Below are 22,362 nucleotides of genomic sequence, written 5' to 3'. Positions count from 1 at the left end.
TCGTTGGGTCTAGGAGAGTGTTGAACTCATGGGCAAGGGGTCTCGGGTCTTGGCCGCACTGATACATGGTAACCGGAAGATAGGTTACAGTGGTTTTGGGTGGCAGGGCCGTAACCCTCGAAAACCCTAATGTGGGGCCAAACCCCCAAACTGATTAAAAACAGTAAATACATCTGGTTGGATTAAGCAGAAAGCACAACAAATGACATAGTTAACACTGAAAATCAATTCTTCAGGTTGAAACGTAAAGCTGGAAACCGAATAAATATATATATATACTATTGTACAAAGCCACAAATTTAGGAAGTTGAAAACAGCTCTAAACAATCAAATAGAACTAGAATCTGAGCGATAAATCATTTCAATGAAGGCATAATACATGTTCAATATTTCATCAAAAATTTCCATGTTCAGTTCCAAGTCTAGTAGACAAATAAATGGAGCGCACAATACATATTACATTATCAAAAGTTGGGCCATGAAAATGGAGAAACCGCCCAGGGACATAAGTTAATTCCAAGCAGACCTGGTATAAGTAAACAATCAGAATAGCATGCACAGCCAGCGCAGCTCAGAGAAAGAAAACCATGAGGAACAAAGCCTCATATTCATTTAACTAAAAAAACAGAAGCCCTCTCGGGGATAACTTTACCAGAACCTGAAATCGGGCCACCTATCCACGAGCTCTGGCAAGCGGTAGACACAAATCAGGTGCAATAGCCTGTAGACTAGGTCCAGATGCCATTCCTACAAACAAAAGCAAGTGGAATTTCATCATACCGATGGAAGCCAGGATGGTTATCTGCTCACCACTCCGTCCAATGCCATCCGCAACCCAGACAGAAGGTGTGGGGGTACTTGCGTGCGAGCAAAACACTGTGGTTAAAGAATTGTAAATACTTATCCTGTATATGATGGGTCTATCTGCAAATCAAAGGAAACTGTCCAATAATTACCTGGTCTATAAATTCTGGTAGTGGGATTAGGTTCTGAAACCTCGCACACATGTTCTCTGCAACCAAATCATAGAGCCGAGACTGTCAAGCCCTCAGATGAGGCAGGAGGCGGAACAAGTTCCAGGTTTTCCCACAGAAGACTGGGACTACAACCCGGCGCCAAGAGTAGTGTAAGTCGGCAAGCATCCATGGCAGCCATAGGATCGCCTGTCTTGTCTTGTAGTCGTCAATACATGAAGGATCCTGAGGTGGCAGCTAGAGACTGCCCACGCCATGTACCCGGGGTGGGACAGACAAGTTAATGCTCAATTAATGTTAACCCAAATCAATGTGTATCAAACAACACAAAAACCACAGCATCACTAATTTCATAGCCCTAGGGGATTACACGAATCATTGGGTTGAGATCGTGTCAATTGCTAACAGGTTCGAGTCATGGAGATCTGTGTGGGAATCATCGCAGTCCTGTCCAACCAGTTGGGTAGTTGTACAGCTATAGGGCTTGTTTCATGCATGTTTTAAAGTGAGCCATTATGTGAGCGTACATAAGAATAGGAATTGCGGACCTATCAACCGTATAGAGAATAACTCATGTATTGACAATTATGTACACATGATACAGGACCGTCAACCTTATAAAGCATGTCTATGTGTTGGTAATTATATAGCTGTGTATATGTATATATTAAAAAAAAAAATACAGCAGGATATATGACATGAACTTAACATGGCCACCCATATATAAATGCAATGTCCAGCCAGCATATTTAATTATTGTCAACTTTTCAACAGCGTGCCATCTTATAAAGCTTTAATATCTACTTCAAATGGGAGTCAAAAGTTTGGATTTAAGATGCTACCTTAGCTTTGATAAGCATTCCATCTCTCAGTTTTACTATAGTTAAAGAAGAATTTGTAGATTGTTGAATGGAAACGACTTTAGATTTAGACAATGCGAATCTTTATGCAGAAACCAATCGAGAGCCCAATTAATGAAATGGCAATACCTTTATGTGTTCGACAAACAACATACCCACAAGAATACCCAAGCAGGCTTGATAGCCACAGTTATCAACTATGTAAACCAATTTAGAGTTAGAATAAATCCTCAGACATAGCTAGAATTTTCAGAGAAAGTTTTAACAAGCCAAAATATATTACAAGCAACAATCATCGCAACTAGCATTTCCCCCAACAGTACACAATGAAAGGCACTTGAACATTCTTGAAGTATTTGAAGAGTACAAAAAGTTCTTGTGAAAAATTTGCAAGAGTATATAATGGAAAAAACTGTCTTAGCATATAAAAATAGCTTTGTAATGGAGTTGAACTAAGATAGCTTAGCCAACTCCACCGATGAAAACATCTGCACAGTACCCAAATCACATATAGAGAGATGTGATAATGCTATTCTAATCCCCAAATACAAATCAGAATTAAATGTTGGAACTCAAGAGCAAACACCAATGATACAAAACTAATTGAATCTGCCAATCCCTAAATATGCAAAAGCATCTTAACAAAGCTATTCAAAAGCATCATCATCGTCATCTGGAAGGGGTTGGGCCATAGCTGCTACAAGTTCTGCCTCGTACCTGACAACATAAAATATTGTAAGCCAAAGTTTCAATCTTTTAGAAATGGAACAAATTATTTCAATAAAATTTAACAAAAAAAATAAGAAAATAGCATTCTACTTACTGCTGCTGGGTTGCAAGGTCTATCTGAACCTCAGGAGGAGCAAGAGAAGGTGACTCCACAAAATGAAGGTTTGGATCCCTATAAAAATAACCCATTATAGAATCAATGCAAATTTTTTAATATAACATTCATATTAGGGAGCATCAGAAACTAGATTAAAGGCTCACCCTGAGAGCTTCTGTGCCAAGTACAGAAATGGCTTCTCAAAGTTGAAGTTACTTTTTGCCGATATCTCATAGTACTGAAGATTCTTCTTTCTATGAAAAGTAACTTGCTTAGCTTTCACTTGCCTATTTTTCACATCAACCTTGTTTCCACAAAGAACAATAGGAATGTTCTCACACACCCTGAAATTCACAAAGATATTTAACTAATCGGTTCAGGTAGTTGTGCCACCACACAATTAAGGAACCTTCATTTCTACTTAGAGATCCAACCCCTTTGAAAAAGAGATACCTGCAAAGATCTCTGTGCCACGTTGGGACATTCTTGTAAGTCAATCGTGCAGTAACATCAAACATGATAACTTCACATTGCCCATGAATACTACAACAAACAAAATCCCAATCAGTAAATAAGAAGGAAACAAATAAATGTTTAGGCAGACCCGAAATTAGACTAGTGAACGGAATCAACTCAAGACCAGCATTACTCAGTAATGGCTTGCAGCCTTTAGGCCGAGCCCCTTTCTTTAAGAGACATAGGTGTATATAATTAGAAAAAATAAAAATAAAACAACGTCTGCTTGCCGCAAACTGTATCGAACCTAATCTAAGGCAAAGATTATTGCAGGTTGTGTTAAGATGTGGTAGAGAATTTCCTCTGTAATAAGGAAGGCCAGAAAGTGGAGTGGCGCAGCTGGAGACCCGCTCTATGGACATTATCTAAGCCAAATGGAACACCCAAAAAGGAAAACTGGGTTTGGAATAGAATGGAACAGCAGGTTGGTAGGGTTATTATCTTGTCCGTGTTTTAACTCTTTCCAGCATACAAGTATTAATAACCTGGAAGCAATCAGGAATTAATTCAAAAGAACACTGTAATTGAGGGGCAGGGTTCAGACCCTCTCAACAAGGGAGGTTGTAAGCTTAGGGGATAAGACCCTCTTCAGTCAATTACATAAAACATCATATAAACTATATAGGAATGTGCAGCTAAACCAAACAAAAAATATGACATAGATAAAAGTTGTGCAATACTATGAACTCATAAAACAAAAACAAGTACAAATTCTTGTACAGAAAGGCCGTGATGCGGTAACCTTTAAACAAGCACAAATGAGGAAAAAATATTCTGTCGTTAAAATCAGTATACCCTCACAATAAATTATAGTCCAGTAAACAAGGAGCCTAATATGCCGTGAGCAAAATAAGCACAGGTGTGCGTTAAAATATATATACAGTTACAATTGTCCAAGCAGAGGAATTGCAGTCAGACATCCAAATTCAAGAGTCTAAAATTACTTTTGTCATGTCCATGGTAACTGGAGCTTGGAGGGAACGAATAACCCTCCCCACCCTCGTTCAATCAAAAATAAAGGTGAACTAGAGGGTTACCCTCCTCTAAACACAAGAAAAACTCTAAAGCAAAATAGACATAGCCGCGGCCGGTAGGATTCCCCATACCTGGAACTCGGAACAGAACAGGGGTGGGGTTTTCCTTAGTCTTTAGGTTGTGTGAGAAACGGGTGCCTAATCTGTACAAGGAGCAACCCAAATACCACATGTTAGACAACAATAGAAGTAATGCAAACCACAGTAAAAAAAAAACTCAAGGAATTTTTCCTCGTGCTTGCCAAGACACTTACCACTAAAGAAAACTCTAGCCAATGAATGAACAACACTCGTTCCAGTGCTGTAGGAGGACCCCATTGTTGAATAACCCTATAGACGCGTGATATATGAGCATAATCGAGAATTTTATCAATAAATCGAAAAGAACACGTAGCCAAAAGGTTACAGAAGGAACAAGACTTTGTGCAGTTATCTACTTGAAGGGTTTGGAAACGAATCCTCCGGCATTTGAACAAGATCTGCGAGCTAGGCTCTCCAAGATGGAACGCATGGACTGAACCAGAGCAAAGTCGTAGAGAAAGTTCCCAAAAAAATGATCCCATCACCCAAGGCAAGCGTTAGTTTAGGCAGCAACCCGTGGAGACGATCTGTCACCGTTGGATTATGAAGCGTGCCCTCCACCGTTGATGCAAGGCGAAAACACTGGACAGCCTGCTGGCCTCATACAGTACGAAGCAGAGCATGAGATAATTCTCACAGTAATGGATAAGGGGTGCCACGTGATGGCTAAAGGGAAAATGTAAAGTTACCCCCGGAACCATTGTCGCGTGGTTAACATGCATCCAAACCATATTACAGAGGTTTTTATTAAAGTTAAAAAGTAGTACACCAATCCCTTAAACCATACCCGTATGACAATTGATGTGCATAAAGTGACATAAGGTAAATGAATCATAGGAAATTGTATATATAATTCGAAAGGGTAATCCCAGGTATGTAAAACCTTATGTATATGTATATATATATAAATATATATATATATATATTCTTGAGAAATGGGGTTATGACAGTACATCATGAGATTGTGGTCTTAACCAGATGTCTGGTGAGGCCAGAGCCTAGTTTGCCTCGTAACCACTTTAGAGGCCAAAAAAGAAATCCAAACGCTTTGACTATAGGTTTTCCAAAAGCCAATGCGGATAAGGAAACGTCAACATTAAATGCTTTATCCTACTTCTATATGATATTTTCCTGGGGAGCTTACGCTTTCATAATAAATTTTATTGCAATACATGTTTTGCTATGTATCGTCACTCGTTGTTCAGGTTGTGGCGTTGGGGAATTACATAATTCATATTGTGCTGACTAAGATTTTCTATGTGGAAATAATCCTTATACCCTCTCTTGGAGTGTTGTGTTTATTAAATTGGCGAAAACATTGGTTGCATTAGTGGCAAATATATGAAGGCAAATCTAGTTAATCCTCCTCCATATGCTTAAAGCAATCAACGGTGAACATTTTCGCATCCTCAAGATCAACGAAACCTCAGAAGCATCATATGCATGATGTTTATGCTAAGACGAGCCCCAAAATGTGATTTAGTCAAAGTCCAGAGTACTTGCAAAAGTTGAATCAAAACCGCCATTAGCGTCAAAAATAGACTCAACAAAACCACTTATAGGAATTCGCTAAGAAAAAGTAAATAAGAGAGACAAAACTAGTGATAATATATATATATATATATATATATATATATATATATATATATATTGTTGTTTTATAAACCCCGCCAATTTGCTAAATTCCAAATTATTTATCTGGTATATTGGTGAATTCTCCACGTAGAATGATACAAGTAATAAACATCACAACGCTGATGTCATTAAGAGATATATGATAATAAGGCAGAGAGAAAAGAGGTGTCGGGCACATGGGAGAATGTGAAAGACGAGAGACGGAGAGGTTGCTTTAAGGCAAGACGAGTTTTTAAAGAAAAAAACTTAATAGGTTGCATGTGTTAACCTTAATGCATTAAGGTTATTAAAATTAGTGCTTATATTTAACGAAAGTGATAATATACATATACATTAATATTAAAACAATATAATGGACACCATGTAATTCATATAACTCATTAACATAAAGCATATAATGAGTTGAGGTTATAATTAATATTTATGGTTGACTATAATTTTTTATTAGAAAAAATAGGATTTATAGGATGTGTTATTATGAAAATATATTTAAATTAAATTTTAAAATTATAAGTAAAGGTTTATATATATATATATATATATATATATATATATATGAGTGTTATTTTATATTATATAAAACATGTATTAAGTGTAGTATAAAAATGACTCACCAAGTTTTAAGGAACGAGAAGGAAGTTAAATAATGTGGATTTAGTCATTTAATAACTTAGATAATAGAGCTTAAATTTGTTTAATTATTATTAAAGTATTATGTTGAAATGAGTAATAAAAATTGAATTTTTTATTTAATATAAAAATATTATGTTGAAATTGATAAGTTGTTATTTTACTTTATTATTTATTGGAAGTGTGAAATATTTATATTATTATTTTTTTTAATATATTGTGTGTGTGGTATTTTCAGTTAATAAGAAATTTAAGTGTAAATTGATTATCGATAAAGAATTTATTGTAAAACATATTAGGCATACCAAATCATTCATGGATGGTAATGGTGGTAGTGGTTCCAAGCATTTCAAACTATAAACTAAAGATTTAACGAGTGAAAATTAAGGTGGAAGAATCCCTAGTCTAACTTGAAGATGGATGAATCTATTATAAGAGATATCAAGTGGGAACTTGATGAGATAAGCCAAGATTCACAATGAAAATCATGCAAGTGATGGATAAATTAGTAGGGGACAACAAGCACATCATTTCAATTGTGGGGACTTGAACCCAAGCTGCTCTAGTAAGAGCCAAGTATCTTGACCTACTGGGCTACAATGGAAGCATAACAATGGATTAAGCCTTCATGCAGGTGGATTAAGCATAACCTAAGACTTAAATAAGGATGACCTCATGTATGTGTTCCATTTGGATAAGCACAATATTTATAGTGATCATGGAATTTTAACATGATATTGATGATTTAAATGATTGTACAAACGATAATATCTTAACATTGAATTTGACTCAAATGTCCTTGGGGAAGGAAGAATATTCAACAAGAGGTTAAGGCTCAAGATGATGAGACTCATTTGAAATTTAATGATGTACTTAGATGAGTATACCTATGATGTAATGGTTAACTTCCTAATAGAAAGAACAAGAAATGTATATTGAAAAATTAATTGGTACCTTGATGAAAACATGACACTAATAGTACTCATGGGATAACATAATCCTGTTCAGAGTTGGACCACATCCTCACATAGATCCTAGAGGGATGTTGAACTGTTTATACAAGTAAATGGAATTAATCCATGATAAGAATGCTTATAGTGTATTGTTGTTCTATATTTGATAAATATTGAGATGATTCTCATATTAACAATGTTTCGTGATATGATGGTATGTGGTAAATGTATATAGTTCTAATGAGAGGTTAACAATGTATATGTGGTGCTTATTTATTTATTTGTTATGATAATGATGTTGAATTCTCATGATGGATATGATATGCATAGGGATCATGATGTAAATTGACATGTGGTTCATTTATTATGAGATGTCATGATATATCCTTGATGCTAATATGTTGATGTTATAACTTATGAGAGTATTTTATGATGTGAAACATGGGGTAACTGCATGCAAATTTTATGACATTCAAGAGTATGCAGATCTTTACTATTCAAAATGTTGTGATAAAAATCACTTTATGTTATTAGGATGAAATGGAAGTGTTGGCATTTGGACTATTTCTCTGATACTATGATTATAACTAATGCATTGATTGCATGTTGAGATGTGGTGATTGACAGGAAATCCACGAATGGGATGTGAGGGCCGATTTATTTGATGATCTCGTGGGTGCCCATACCTGTGAGGGAGAATATGTAACACCATATGAACTGGGGACAACCGAAATCAACGCTACATATGCTAGTGGTTCTTTTGTATTGTATAGCTCTTGATGGATAGCTCTTGAGGGGCTATGGGATCATCTTGAGAGGGGTAGCTGATGGTTCCCTATGCTAGGTCAAGTTCTTGCAATGGATTAAAGATCAACTTTGTTGGAAATAATACTGAGAGGGGGGGTGAATCAGTATTATCAAGTCAAAAATTGCTTTTTTTTTAAATCAGAGGATATACGCTACTTCAGTTAATTAAACCCACGTGTATACGCAACTATGCATAAGGAAACCCGCGTATAAAAAGCAAACTTTTAATTTACTTTATCTTTCTGATGTTGATTGTTAATCTGTGTTTCAGAATCAAATAACCAGTAACCAGAAACAGTAAAACAGAGCAGAAAGACAATCGCACACAAGAACACAAGATATAAGGTGGAAACCCAATGTGGGTGAAAACCACCTACTGCAATTTGTCTCTATCTTCCTTTAAATTAGAAACTTCTTTTACAATGTACTGGTGCAGTCCTTTACCAGTACGCAGGCTGCAACCTGCAGAGAGCTACAACCCTCTCTCGTTCTCCATCTTCTCTTGGAAGGGAGCTACAACCCCCTTAGCTCCTGCACTAGCCAAGATGCTAGTATGTATGTGTTGGCCTACAGAAGGCTACAACCTTCTCTTTCTTCCAGGGACCATGTTTCATAAATTTTCAGACTAGATCCATGAAATTCAATCAAACATCAAGAATTTCTATGTTGGGTCCCTATAATACTAGTGATTACCCCATTACTATTGTATTTATACCCCTTATTTATATTTGTGTGCCCCTATTACCCCCATATTGTTATTTCTGTGCCCCATAGAATCCCTCTATTGTTATTTTTGTGGCTTTATATTATTATTGTTAGGTCGGTTGGATTATATTGTGACTCCTTAGACTCCTATCTATAGAAAGGAGGTTTTGTCATTTGAATCATCCAAGAATTGTTCATTTATGTAATGTAAAGGAGGTTGCCCCCACGAAGAGGCTGAATTCTAAGGCATTGATCTATCTTTTCTATCTTTTCTTGAGCTGGTTTCATAACATTTGGTATCAGAGCTTTGGATTCTAGGGTTTCGCTGCTCCAAACAGGTCATCGTGGAATTTTCGCTATACCGTTTTTCTGTGACGTTTCATAAGTCACAAAAAAAACCCATTTGAGAAGAAATCGCGTTGAACCTTGGGTCTGAATTTTAGAGCTTTTCGCGTGATATTTACGGAGATATGATCTGAGGAAGTTGGTCTTTTTGTAGACTCCTGAATTACATTCAAAACAGGTGACCTGGGGAAAATCGTCATAACTTTCTCTCTGGGAATCAGATTGAAATTTCATAAGAAGGTACAGAAATAGGACAAACTTTAGTTTCTTGTATACCTTTTTCAGAACCAAAGATCGAAAATTATACACGTGGCACTTCATACAAGTTCGCTCTTCTGGAAAGGTCTATAATCAGGTCATCTTGGGAGATTGTGCATAACTCTTTCTTGGAGAATCCAATTTGAATCAGACTGGTGGCATTGGAAAGAGGACACAGAGAGATACTACAGGTCACAAATTTAGAACTAGATGATTGGAAAGTACAGAGATACATCAGAGGCAATATCGAGCTCCTACATAGTGAAAAACGGTGTGTAGATTTTTTTAAATTTTTGCTTAAGCTTGGTTTGAAAATTTATTTTGAAGGAATTCAAAGGGCATAGTAGAGCATTATTATCAGTAACTGATGCCCTAAGGAAAGAAAATGCAAACACCTAGCAAGGAACCTGAAAGCTCTAGCATGACTCATGAAGAAGAGGAAGAAATGCTACATGATATATCAAAGTTACAAGAACAAGTGCAACAAATGTCACGCTCACAAAAGTTAACAGAAGCTAAGATAAATGGCGTGGAAGCTAAGATGAATGGCATGGAAGCTAAGATGGACAATTTGAAGATAGATTTGAACACAAATTTGAAGACAGGCATGGCAGATTTGAAGACAGATTTGACAAATTTTCTACAAGAAATACTTACTAATGGTGAAAAGGTAGTAAAGGAAACTCATGATGAGAACAAAAGAAATGTTAATCATGATTCCATAGACGCTAATGTTGGATCGAAGAATCACCATATTCCAAAAATCGATATGAGGAAGTTTGATGGCAAGGATCCCGCCACATGGATATTACAGATGGAGCAATTCTTCGATCTCAATAATGTGCAAAACGCACAAAAGGTACGTATGGCAACTATATATTTGGAACCAAATCAGTTTATATGGTATCAATGGCTTTGTTCTCGTAAACAATTTATCATTTGGGCAATTTTTTACGGAAGAATTGATAGCACATTACGAGGATACAAAAAGCAACACTTTTTTTAGCCAATTGATAAGTCTCAAACAAAAGGGTTCAATAATGGAGCACATTGAGGAGTTCCAAAAATTGAACATAAGGGTAAAAGATATTCCAGAGGAGCATAGGATTGATGTGTTCATAGGGTCTTTAAAGGATAATATCCAACATGATGTTCGCCTTTGGGAACCTGATTCATTAGAGAAGGCATTCAGGTTAGCAAGAAAAATGGAAAGCAAAATTATGGCAACTAGGAAGCATACCACTCAAAACTATAAAGACGGAAGTGTTGTTGCCCCTAGTCTTCCACAACCTACAAGGTTGACACCACAACAATTGGAAGAAAAAAGAGCAAAAGGGCTTTGTTACAATTGTGATAGAAAATACACAAAAGGTCATAAGTGTGCTGAGAAGAAATTATTCTACATAGATTGTGGAGAGGAAGAAGAAAAGGAGCAAGAAAGGTCAAAAGAAGAGGATATATCCGACCATATTTTGTAATGCATTGGCGGGAATTACCACTCCTCAAACCATCAAGATAGAAGGACAAATCACGAAGAAAAAGGTAATAATGTTGATTGATTCAGGAAGCACCCACAATTTTATTCATTGTAGGGTAGCAAAAGAATTGAATTGCTTCCTATATCCAGCACCAGAGTGTCAAGTGATGATTGCAAATGGAGGAACAATAAATTGCTCTGGAAAGTGCCATAATATCAAGCTATCCATGGGAGAATATGTATTGACTAGCCCAATGCTTTCCATTCCAATGGGAGGTGGTGATGTTGTACTAGGAGTCCAATGGCTACAATCCTTGGGTACAATAGCTTTTAATTTTCAAGAACTTTTCATCAAATTTTCTACGGAAGGAAAGGAAGTTGAATTAAGGGGTATTGCAGGAAAACCAGGAAAGATAATCAGCGTTAATGGCAAGACAAAGCTTCTAAAAAAGGAGCAAAGAGGTGTAATTGCACAATTATGTTCTCCAGATTTTTCCACATTGGAATAATCTATTTCTCCAGATCTCCAAAAAGTCCTGGACAATCATTCCAAGGTATTTGAGACTCCCAAAGGTCTCCCACCTATGCGTGATCATGATCATGCTATTCATCTGATTCCAGGAAGTGTTCCTCCAAACATCAAGCCGTACAGATATCCCTATGTCCAAAAAAGTGAAATTGAACGTATGGTTGCAGAAATGCTAGAGGCTGGTATAATTCAACCGAGTCAAAGTTCTTTCTCAGCTCCAGTAGTATTGGTGCACAAGAAGGATGGATCATGGCGCATGTGTCCGGATTATAGGGAGCTCAACAAGCTCACTATTAAAGATAAGTTCCCCATTCCTGTCATTGATGAATTACTAGATGAATTGCATGGATCAATTTACTTCACCAAGTTGGATCTTCGTTCGGGATATCATCAAATCAGAATGAAGATTGAAGACATTCCGAAAACGGCATTTAGAACTCATGAGGGTCATTATGAATTTTTGGTCATGCCTTTTGGCCTTACCAATGCACCTTCAACATTTCAAGGTTTGATGAATTCAATTTTCAAACCATTCCTTAGAAAATTTGTGTTAGTATTTTTTGATGATATACTAATCTACAGCAAGTCTTGGAAGGATCATGTTGAACATGTTGACAAGGTGCTACAACTATTGGAGGAGAAACAATTATATGCAAAAAGATCCAAATGTTTCTTTGGAGTCCAGGAGGTGGAATATTTGGGTCATATTGTATCTCATGAAGGAGTTAAGGTAGACCCTAGAAAAATTAAAGCCATTAAGGAATGGAAAATCCCCACATCCATAAAGCATCTGCGAGGATTTCTTGGGTTGACAGGGTATTATCGCAAGTTTGTTAAGAATTATGGGAGAATAGCAGCACCTCTAACAACATTATTGAAGAAAGATTCATTTTCATGGACTCCGGAAGCAACAAAGGCCTTTGAACATCTTAAAGAGGCAATGTGCCAAGCACCGGTCTTAGCTACACCGGACTTCACAAAAACCTTTATTGTGGAATGTGATGCTTCAGGAAATGGAATTGGTGTTGTTCTAATGCAAGATGAAAGACCCATTGCTTTTGAAAGTCGTCCAATCAAGGGAAAGTTTTTAAGCAAAGCTATTTATGAGAAGGAAATGTTGGCAATACTCCATGCACTTAAGAAATGGCGACCCTACCTAATGGGAAGACACTTCAAGGTAAAAACGGATCATGATAGCCTTAAATACTTTTTAGAACAAAGATTATCCTCTGAAGAGCAACAAAAGTGGGTCACAAAGATGTTGGGTTATGACTTTGAAATCATCTACAAAAAAGGGAAGCAAAATGTGGTGGCAGATGCACTCTCAAGAAAGGATGAGGATGTGGAAGCATTGTTGTGTGCCATTTCTATTATCCAACCAGATTGGATAAACGAAGCAAGGGAGGAATGGAAGAATGACGAAGAAGTGTGGGCACTTATTCGAAAGCTACAACAAGATTCCAGTACTTCTGATACATTTAGCTGGAAAAATGATTCATTATGGTACAAAGATCGCTTATACCTCTGTAAGAATTCCCAGCTAAAACAAAAGATTCTTATGGAATTGCACACTTCTCCCTTAGGAGGGCACTCAGGATTTTTAAAAACTTACCACAGGGTTAAGAAGGAATTTTTTTGGGATGGCCTTAAATCAGATATTCAAAAGTTTGTGGCGGAATGTTTGGTTTGCCAACAAAATAAAGTTGAAACAATTAAGACACCGGGTCTATTACAACCTTTATCCATTCCAAGCCAACATTGGGAGGAGGTTTCAATGGATTTTATCACAGGTTTACCCAAGTCTGAGGGAAAGAGTGTCATCATGGTGGTAGTTGACAGACTTACCAAGTATGCACACTTTTGTGCATTATCACATCCATTTAAAGCCAGTACAGTTTCTACTGCATTTATGGAAACAATTCAAAAGCTACATGGAAACCCAAAGATTATTGTAAGTGACAGAGATCCCATTTTCACTGGAAATTTTTGGACATAATTATTTTCTTGTCTTGGTACTCAGTTAGCTCATAGCTCATCTTATCATCCTCAATCTGATGGGCAAACTGAGATAGTAAACAAATGTTTGGAAGGATATCTTCGTTGCTTTGTATCTGATAAACAGACACAATGGGTCAAATGGTTGCCTCTGGCTGAATGGTGGTATAACACTTCCTTCCATACAGCAACAAAAATGACCCCATTTATGGCACTTTATGGGTATCAACCACCATCCATCACATCATATTTAAGAGAAAATTCTAAGGTTCAGGCAGTGGAACATCACATCGAACATCAAAAACAAGTCCTCCAACTCTTAAAGGATAACCTCGTGTTGGCACAAAATAGAATGAAACAACAGGCAGATCAACATCGCAATGAAAGAAGTTTTGATGTAGGTGATTGGGTATTCCTATGGCTACAACCATATAAGAAAATGTCCCTAAAGCAAGCTAAGAAGGATAATAAATTATCACCAAAGTATTATGGTCCGTACAAGGTGTTGCAAAAGATTGGTACTATGGCATACAAATTGGAGCTTCCTGCAGCTTCTCGATTGCACCCAGTTTTCCATGTTTCATGTTTAAAGAAGGTTATAGGCGACAAGCTCCCAATTCAAATAATATTGCCAGAACTTGACGAGGAAGGAAAAATTATATTGGAACAGGAAGCAGTCACAGAAACAAGAACTCGACAGCTACGAAATCGATCAATTTCAGAGTATCTTATCAAGTGGAAGAACTTATCCGCTGAAGATTCCACATGGGAGGATGAGAATTTTATGCAGAAGTATCTAGAACTACTCAAGCGTTGAGGACAACACTTTTTTTAAGGAGAGGGGCATGTTGGGTCCCTATAATACTAGTGATTACCCCATTGCTATTGTAGTTATACCCCTTATTTATATTGTTGTGCCCCTATTACCCCCATATTGTTATTTCTGTGCCCCATAGAAACCCTCTATTGTTATTTTTGTGGCTTTATATTATTATTGTTAGGTCGGCTGGATTATATTGTGACTCCTTAGACTCCTATATATAGAAAGGAGGTTTTGTCATTTGAATCATCCAAGGATTGTTCATTTATGTAATGTAAAGGAGGTTGCCCCCTCGAAGAGGCTGAATTCTAAGGCATTGATCTATCTTTTCTATCTTTTCTTGAGCTGGTTTCATAACATTCTGCATCAAACAATCTCCTTTTCATCAATTAGCGCTGAATCAAGTAGACACTTCTTTGACAGTTGTACCCAAATCACAGTAACACCAACTACACACCAAATTCTGAACCCAAAAAACTGCAGCAATAAACAGAAGCAGCAAGATCACAACTCAAAATATATACGCTACTTTAATAGCCTGAAACCTGCGTGCATATGCTTCTTCGTATGGAACAACCTGCGTATACGCTGTTTTCATTCACTGAACCAGCGTGTATATGCGCCTTTGCTTCACTGAACCTGCGTACAGATCTATAAAGGATAATTCGCTCTTTCAGATATTCAAACACTAATTAACCCAGATTATCAGATTTATAGATCAAGCAAGCGCCACATATAACAAATCAAAATCATTCAAAGATACTATCATTCAAGCTTAAAGATTATGATCCATCAATAGAACTTATCCTTCTCTTTGCGCTCAGGTTCCTCCTTCATTCAGATCCAGATCTACACCATAACCCAATTACCAGTATTCTAGATCTAGCACTTTATCATATATTCAATAATAATTTAGATGATCCTTTGCCACATGATCTCCTTCCTCTTTTATAGTCTTAGGCCTTCCACAATACCACGATCCAAAACCATAATAAACAATACCAAGGACCCAATACCTGGGGTCAACACTTCTGATGAGATACCATGGTCCAAAACCATAGGTTCAAATACAAAGGACTAACTACCATGGACCAAAAGTAAGTTCTCCAACATATACGCACTTTTCCGTGCATGAAATTGTGTGTATACGCATACGTGCCTTTGAAATGTCTAACCCGCGTGTATACGCGTCTTCATCTAGATGAACCTGCATATATGTCTTTTCCTTCATTCTGAAAGCCTAAACTGAGATCTGTTACCAAAGAGAGTTGCCATCAAGGACAACACCTGTGCCATAGCTCCAAACCTGTCCCATAATGCCAAAAATCTCCCCCTGTGGACTTGATTGCAACCCCAAAATCCTCAAAGTCATTCTCCCCCTTTGTCTTCAAGGGAAAAGGGTTGTGCTCCCCCTGAGTACATAATTTCTGCCCAGTTGTGCTGACCATGCTCCCCCTGACTGTAGGCAAGATCTGCAAAAATATGTTCTTCAAGCAGAACCATGACTTATACATCATAAAAGACCTTCCTATCACCAAAAGACTCAATACATACATCCATCACCCAACCAAGTGGGGATACATCAGAAATTTACATATGACAACCAAGTTCATTACATGTTCATCCCAGCCACAGTGGGGAAACCAAAATAGGTTGTTACATGACCTTGACACCATAAAAGAGATACATGACATAGAGACAAAATATCTAGAACAAGACTTATAGCAGCAGCATCTATCAATCACCATTCAGATCAGCAACCAAGATTTCCTTCTGTTCTCCCTCTGCCTTTGTTCCACCTGAACTCAACAATAGTTGTGAACTAGAACCAAAAGCTTCTAAGATAATGCCAACAATGCATCATTAGAAGTTTATCTGCTCCCCCTGAACCTGTGTCGGATGGTCTCTATTAGACCCATATCAAAATATCTTCAACCAGAGCCTGTCCCTACTGATATCCATCAAACCTCCATATGCGCGACTATCTCTGCACAAACCGGCGTATGTACGCAGATCCTCCTCATGAAACTCGCGTACACCCATTTTTCTCTAAAAACATACAAGTTTAACAGCAAGATTATGCATCAACTACTCCCAGCTTCTGTCTGAGATATTCAAAATTTTCCCTGGGCAGTGGTTTAGTGAGAATATCAGCAACTTGTTCCTTAGAAGGAACATACTCCAATTTGACCTTTTGTTTCAACACTTGTTCCCGGAGAAAGTGATACTTGATCAGTATGTGCTTGGTCTTTGAATGCATGACTGGGTTCTTTGAAATGTTGATTACACTTGTATTATCACATAAGATGGAGATAGGTGGTGTACAAGTGATTTGAAAATCCTGCAAGGTTTGCATCATCCAAAGGAGTTGAGTGCAGCAAGATGCATCAGCCACATAATCCGCTTCAGATGTAGATAAAGCAATCGAACTCTATTTCTTGTTGAACCAAGATACTAATCTGGAACCCATGAAGAATGCACCACCACTTGTGCTCTTCCTGTCATCCACACTTCCAGCCCAATCTGCATATGTATAAGCATGAAGTGTGAGATCTGTATCTCTAGGATACCATAAGCCATAGTTTTGAGTTCCTTGAAGGTACTTGAAGATTCTCTTAACTGCCTGAAGATGAGTTTCCTTAGGATTTGCTTGAAATCTTCCAACTATTCCCACTGCGTGCATGATGTCTGGTCGGGTACCTATCAAATAAAGTAGACTTCCAATCATAGATCTATAGGTTGGTTGATGCACTGCTGCTGATTCATCATTTGCACTAAGGCTGCATCCCGTAACCATGGGGGTCTAGTTTTGCATCTTCCATGCCATATTTCTTTAAGATCTGCTTGAGATACTTGGTTTGAGACAAAAAGATACCACCTTCATTTTGTTGGATTTGCAATCCAAGAAAATATGACAGTTCTCCAAGCAAAGACATTTCGAATTCTTTTTGCATCACCAAGGAAAAGCTTTGACTCATAGCTTCTTCATTGCTACCAAAGATAATATCATCTACATACACAACAAGTATTAGCAATTTTTCATTTTCAATTTTTATATAAAGATTGCTATCTGCTGACCCTTTTGAAAAACCTTGTTGATGAAGGTATTTGTCCAAACGATAGTACCAAGCCCTTGGAGCTTGTTTAAGACCATAGAGGGCCTTCTTAAGTCTGCATACAAGATTTGGATCATTCCCAAGAATGAAACCATCTGGCTGCTCAATGTACACTTCTTCTTCTAAGTCTCCATTCAGAAAGGCGGATTTCATGTCCATTTGAAATACCTTGAATTTTTGAAAGCTTGAGAGAGCAAGGAACATTCGGATGGCCTAAAGTCTAGCAACGGGAACAAACATTTCTTCAAAGTCTATTCCTTCTTGTTGAGCATACCCTTTATAGACAAGTCTGGCTTTGTTTCTAATAACTTCCCCATTTTCATTCAACTTGTTCTTGAAGATCCATTTTGTTCCTATGACATTCTTATCCTTTGGTCTAGGGACCAACTCCCAAGTGTTGTTCTTTTCGATCTGCTCAAGTTCTTCATCCATTGCCTTGACCCAGCATTCATCTTTGCATGCCTCTTTTACATTTTGAGGTTCAGTGGAGGAGAGCAATGCCAAATAGCTTGAGGCTTCCGCAATTGTTCTTCTTGTTTGTACACCTGCCTCTTTCTGCCCCAAAATCTGAGATTCTGGATGATTCTTCTGAACATACCTGGATGGAGTCTTCTCTTCTATCCTTATCTGTTCTTCTGGTGCATCTTGAGGTTCTTCTTCATCATCAGTCTGATTTGGAGAGTAGTCTTCATCCTCTTCGATATTTTCATAATTTACTTGCCTAGGAATGTATCCTTTTTCATCAACCACTACATCAATGTTGTCAACAATTCTTCCAAGCCTTTTATTGTAACACTTATATGCTTTGTTATGGGGAGAATAACCAAGGAAAATGCCTTCATCTGCTCTAGGTTCAAGTTTGCCAAGCTGTTCATCATTATTCTTAATATAGCATTTGCTTCCAAAAATTTTGAAATGCTTTACCGAAGGAGTCTCACCATACCAGAGCTCATGAGGAGTTTGAGTGTTGTTCACTCGGACATTTGTTTTGTTGAGAATAACAACTGCAGCAAATGCAGCTTCACCCTAGAAGGTTGCGGGAGTTCCAAACTCCTCAAGCATAGCACGATCCATTTGTTGAACTGTTATGTTCATCCTTTCCACCACTCCATTTTACTGAGGAGTCCTAGCTGTAGAGAATTCCCTTCTTATTCCATGTTCTTCACAGAAATCGAAAAATTCATTTGAGGTAAATTCCCCACCTCTGTCAGATCTGAGGCACTTAATTTTGTGATCTGATTCGTTTTCATCCAAGGCTTTGAAAGATTTGAATTTTTCGAATGCTTTGTCCTTGTGTTTCATAAGTCCTAACCAAACCATCCTGGAGAAGTCGTCAATGAATAATATAAAGTATTCTTCTCCTCAAGGTGACCTTGTCCTAAATGGACCACATACATCTGTATGGACTAGTTCAAGAGGCCTGCTGGATGATCCTTCCTTCTCAGGGAAGTTGATTCTAGTTTGCTTACCAAACTGACATGATTTGCATATGGTGTTGTCTGGAATTTTGATATCTGGAAGACCACGAACTGCTTGGTATTTGCATGCTTTCCTTATTTGTGAAAAGCTTAGATGCCCCAACCTCCGGTGCCATAACTAGTGTTCATCATCCTTGCTCAAATAGCATTGTTGTTGTCCTTCTTCAAATATGTATAAGTTATTTGGAGTTCTTCTGCCTTTGATCACTGTTTTTCCTGTATCAAGATCACGAACACTACATCCATTTGATCGAAATATTACCTCGATTCCTTGATCACCCATCTGACTGACACTCAGAAGATTATGCTTCAAACCATCAACATACAAAACATTTCCAGCTTTCACCTTTTCTTTCAACTGAGCAGTGCCTTTTCCTTTTATGACTGCAGGGGTATCATTTCCAAAAGAAACTTTCTTTCCCTTTTCTAAAACACTATATGATTCAAGTTTTTCTTTATCATCTGTCATATGCTTCGAACATCCATTGTCGATGTACCATTGATTTTCTTGTCCTTCTGCATATAAAGCTATCCCACATCTTTCCCGTTGCAGTTCCTTCATTCTCCATGTTCTGGCACTTGAGGTTTGTTCCTTCTGAGTTGTCTTCCAAAACCTGCTCCTGCATTCAGAATCTTCATGACCGAAGTTATTACAAATATAACATTCAATTTAATTTTCAAGGTCTGAAAAGTTGTTATAGGTCCTTTTCGTGATTCCAGTCATACTTCTTTGTTTTTGAGCTTCTCTAGTCATGATTGTCTTATAGGTAACACATTGAGCAGCTTTGTGGCCAAAGTTATGGCAAGAGAAACATTTCCCATTGAAGAAACTCCTGTGATTTTCAAATCTACCAACCAAATGATTGTAGTTCCTATTGGCATCCATTCTTGAGGAAAATTGAGAAGGTTTTACCTGTGGCTGGTTGTAGCTTCTGTTTGTCCTTAAAGTAGATTGTCCCCGATTTTCCTGATAGTCTTTATTCATTCTTGAGGAAAATTGTCCCTGATTTACCTGATGATTTCTATTAGGCCTTTGCTCGCTCCTCCTTGCTGCATCAAGATAACTTTTGGAAGTGTATGCTTGTGATGCTTCTCCATTGTATCCCAGACCTGTCTTGATTAGTGGAGAACGCTGCACATTGATAATCTCATCCAGAGTTTTAGATCCTTTAACGAATTTAAGATTAAGAGCTTTTGTTTTCTCAATCTCTTTTCTAAGACCAACAATTTCACATTCCAATTTTTCATGATGTTTTTCCCTTTCAACTAGTTGACATTGTAGAGAATCAATAATCATATTTTTCTCTTCTAAACAAACTTTGAGTTTAGAGATTTCTTCATAAAAACTTCGTCATCTATAGCATCCATGTAATCATCATCTTCAAAAGCCATTAAAAGTTTATAATTATTACCTCGTTCATCTTCATCACTATTTGATAGTCCATCGCTATCTTCATGAGTGTAATAGCTTTTCTTATTTGCATTTTGTTTCTTGTTCCATCTAACAGGTTCCTTCCCCTTGTCAATCTTATCCTTATGAGGACATTTGGCAGCATAGTGACCTACTCTTCCACAAGCAAAGCATTTGAAAGGTAACTTACCTCGGAATCTTCCACCGCCCCGTTGAAGGTTCTTGACAAAATTTGATTCTTCTTCTTCTTCTGACACATGTCTTGATTCATAGTAGTCTCCTTTGCCTAAAGCCTTGAAAGTAGCTTCTCTCCTATCTGATGGCCCTCCTTTCTTCATTTCATAAGCAGTTAGAATTCCGTGTAGCTGTGACATTGTAAGATTTTGTAGATTCTCTTTTTCTTCTATTGCAGAAACTTTAGATTCAAACCTAGGGGACAAAGATCTTAGAACTTTTTCAACCACAACAGCCTCTTTTATTTCTTCACCCAAGTTTTTCATACAATTAACAATCTCATCTACATGAATGAAATAGTTAGCCACACTTTCATCATTGTACATTCTGAGATTTTCATACTGAATTCTGAGGGTTTGAAGTTTTGCACGTTTTACCTAATCATCTCCTTCATAGCTTAGAACAATCTTGTCCCATATTTCTTTTGCGGATTTATATTGCATAACCTTGACAAATTCCGATTGAGATAGACATCCTAATAGAGTATTGACCGCATTTTCATTTGTTTCATATTTCTTCTTCTCAACCGGATCTGTAGGAGTTGTTGATGGAAAAGTATACCCTGTATCTATGATATCCCAGACTTCTATACCAAGAGATTGAAGATAGGCAGTAACTCTTACCTTCCAATATACGAAGTTTGTTCCATCAAAAATCGATGGCCTGATTGATGCTTCCCTCTTGTAGTTGCTCATGATGAAAGATCTTCCTTCAAGCGATCAAGCTTCTTCTGAAGGACCTGCTCTGATTCCAATTGTTGGAAATAATATTGAGAGGGGGGTGAATCAGTATTATCAAGTCCAAAATTCCTTTTTTTTTTAAATCAGAGGATATACACTACTTCAGTTAATTAAACCCACGTATATACGCAACTATGCATAAGGAAACCTGCGTATACAAAGCAAACTTTTAATTTACTCTATCTTTCTGATGTTGATTGTAAATCTGTGTTTCAGAATCAAATAACCAGTAACTAGAAACAGTAAAATAGAGCAGAAAGACAATCGCACACAAGAACACAAGATATGAGGTGGAAACCCAATGTGGGTGAAAACCACCTACTGCAATTCGTCTCTATCTTCCTTTAAATTAGAAACTTCTATTACAATGTACTGGTGCAGTCCTTTACCAGTACGCAGGCTGCAACCTGCAGAGAGCTACAACCCTCTCTCGTTCTCCATCTTCCCCTGGAAGGGAGCTACAACCCCCTTAGCTCTTGCACTAGCCAAGATGCTAGTATGTAGGTGCTGGCCTACAGAAGGCTACAACCTTCTCTTTCTTCCAGGGACCACGTTTCATAAATTTTCAGACTGGATCCATGAAATTCAATCAAACATCAAGAATTTATGCATCAAACAATCTCCTTTTCATCAATTAGCATTGAATCAAGTAGACACTTCTCTGACAGCTGTACCCAAATCACAGTAACACCAACTACACACCCAATTCTGAACCCAAAAAACTGCAGCAATAAACAGAAGTAGCAAGATCACAACTCAAACTATATACGCTACTTTAATAGCCTGAAACCTGCGTGCATACGCTTCTTTGTATGGAACAACCTGCATATACGTTGTTTTCATTCACTGAAACAACGTGTATATGCGCCTTTGCTTCACTGAACCTACATACAGATCTATAAAGGATAATTCGCTCTTTCAGATATTCAAACACTAAT

At 37.5% G+C, this 22,362-nt stretch overlaps 1 protein-coding gene across 1 annotated transcript in view; it reads right to left on the bottom strand.

The window, feature by feature from the left end:
- Nucleotides 1–2,481: 2,481 nt before the first annotated feature.
- The window catches only part of LOC149249198 (GTP-binding nuclear protein Ran1B-like), a 33,320-nt gene continuing 13,439 nt past the window's right edge, over nucleotides 2,482–22,362 (bottom strand). The window contains exons 3-6 of the mRNA XM_089452288.1: nucleotides 3,114–3,203; nucleotides 2,825–3,004; nucleotides 2,658–2,735; nucleotides 2,482–2,551 (exon numbers count right to left, since the gene is read on the bottom strand). Coding sequence (XP_089308414.1) covers nucleotides 2,482–2,551; nucleotides 2,658–2,735; nucleotides 2,825–3,004; nucleotides 3,114–3,203 — 418 coding nt within the window. The remainder of the gene's footprint in view (nucleotides 2,552–2,657; nucleotides 2,736–2,824; nucleotides 3,005–3,113; nucleotides 3,204–22,362) is intronic.

This window comes from Pinus tabuliformis, chromosome 7 (genome assembly GCF_031772625.1).
Source record: "Pinus tabuliformis cultivar Carrire ecotype Pingquan chromosome 7, CPIR1, whole genome shotgun sequence".
In the NCBI taxonomy this organism is placed as follows: domain Eukaryota; kingdom Viridiplantae; phylum Streptophyta; class Pinopsida; order Pinales; family Pinaceae; genus Pinus; species Pinus tabuliformis.
This window is presented reverse-complemented; position numbering and strand designations above follow the sequence as displayed.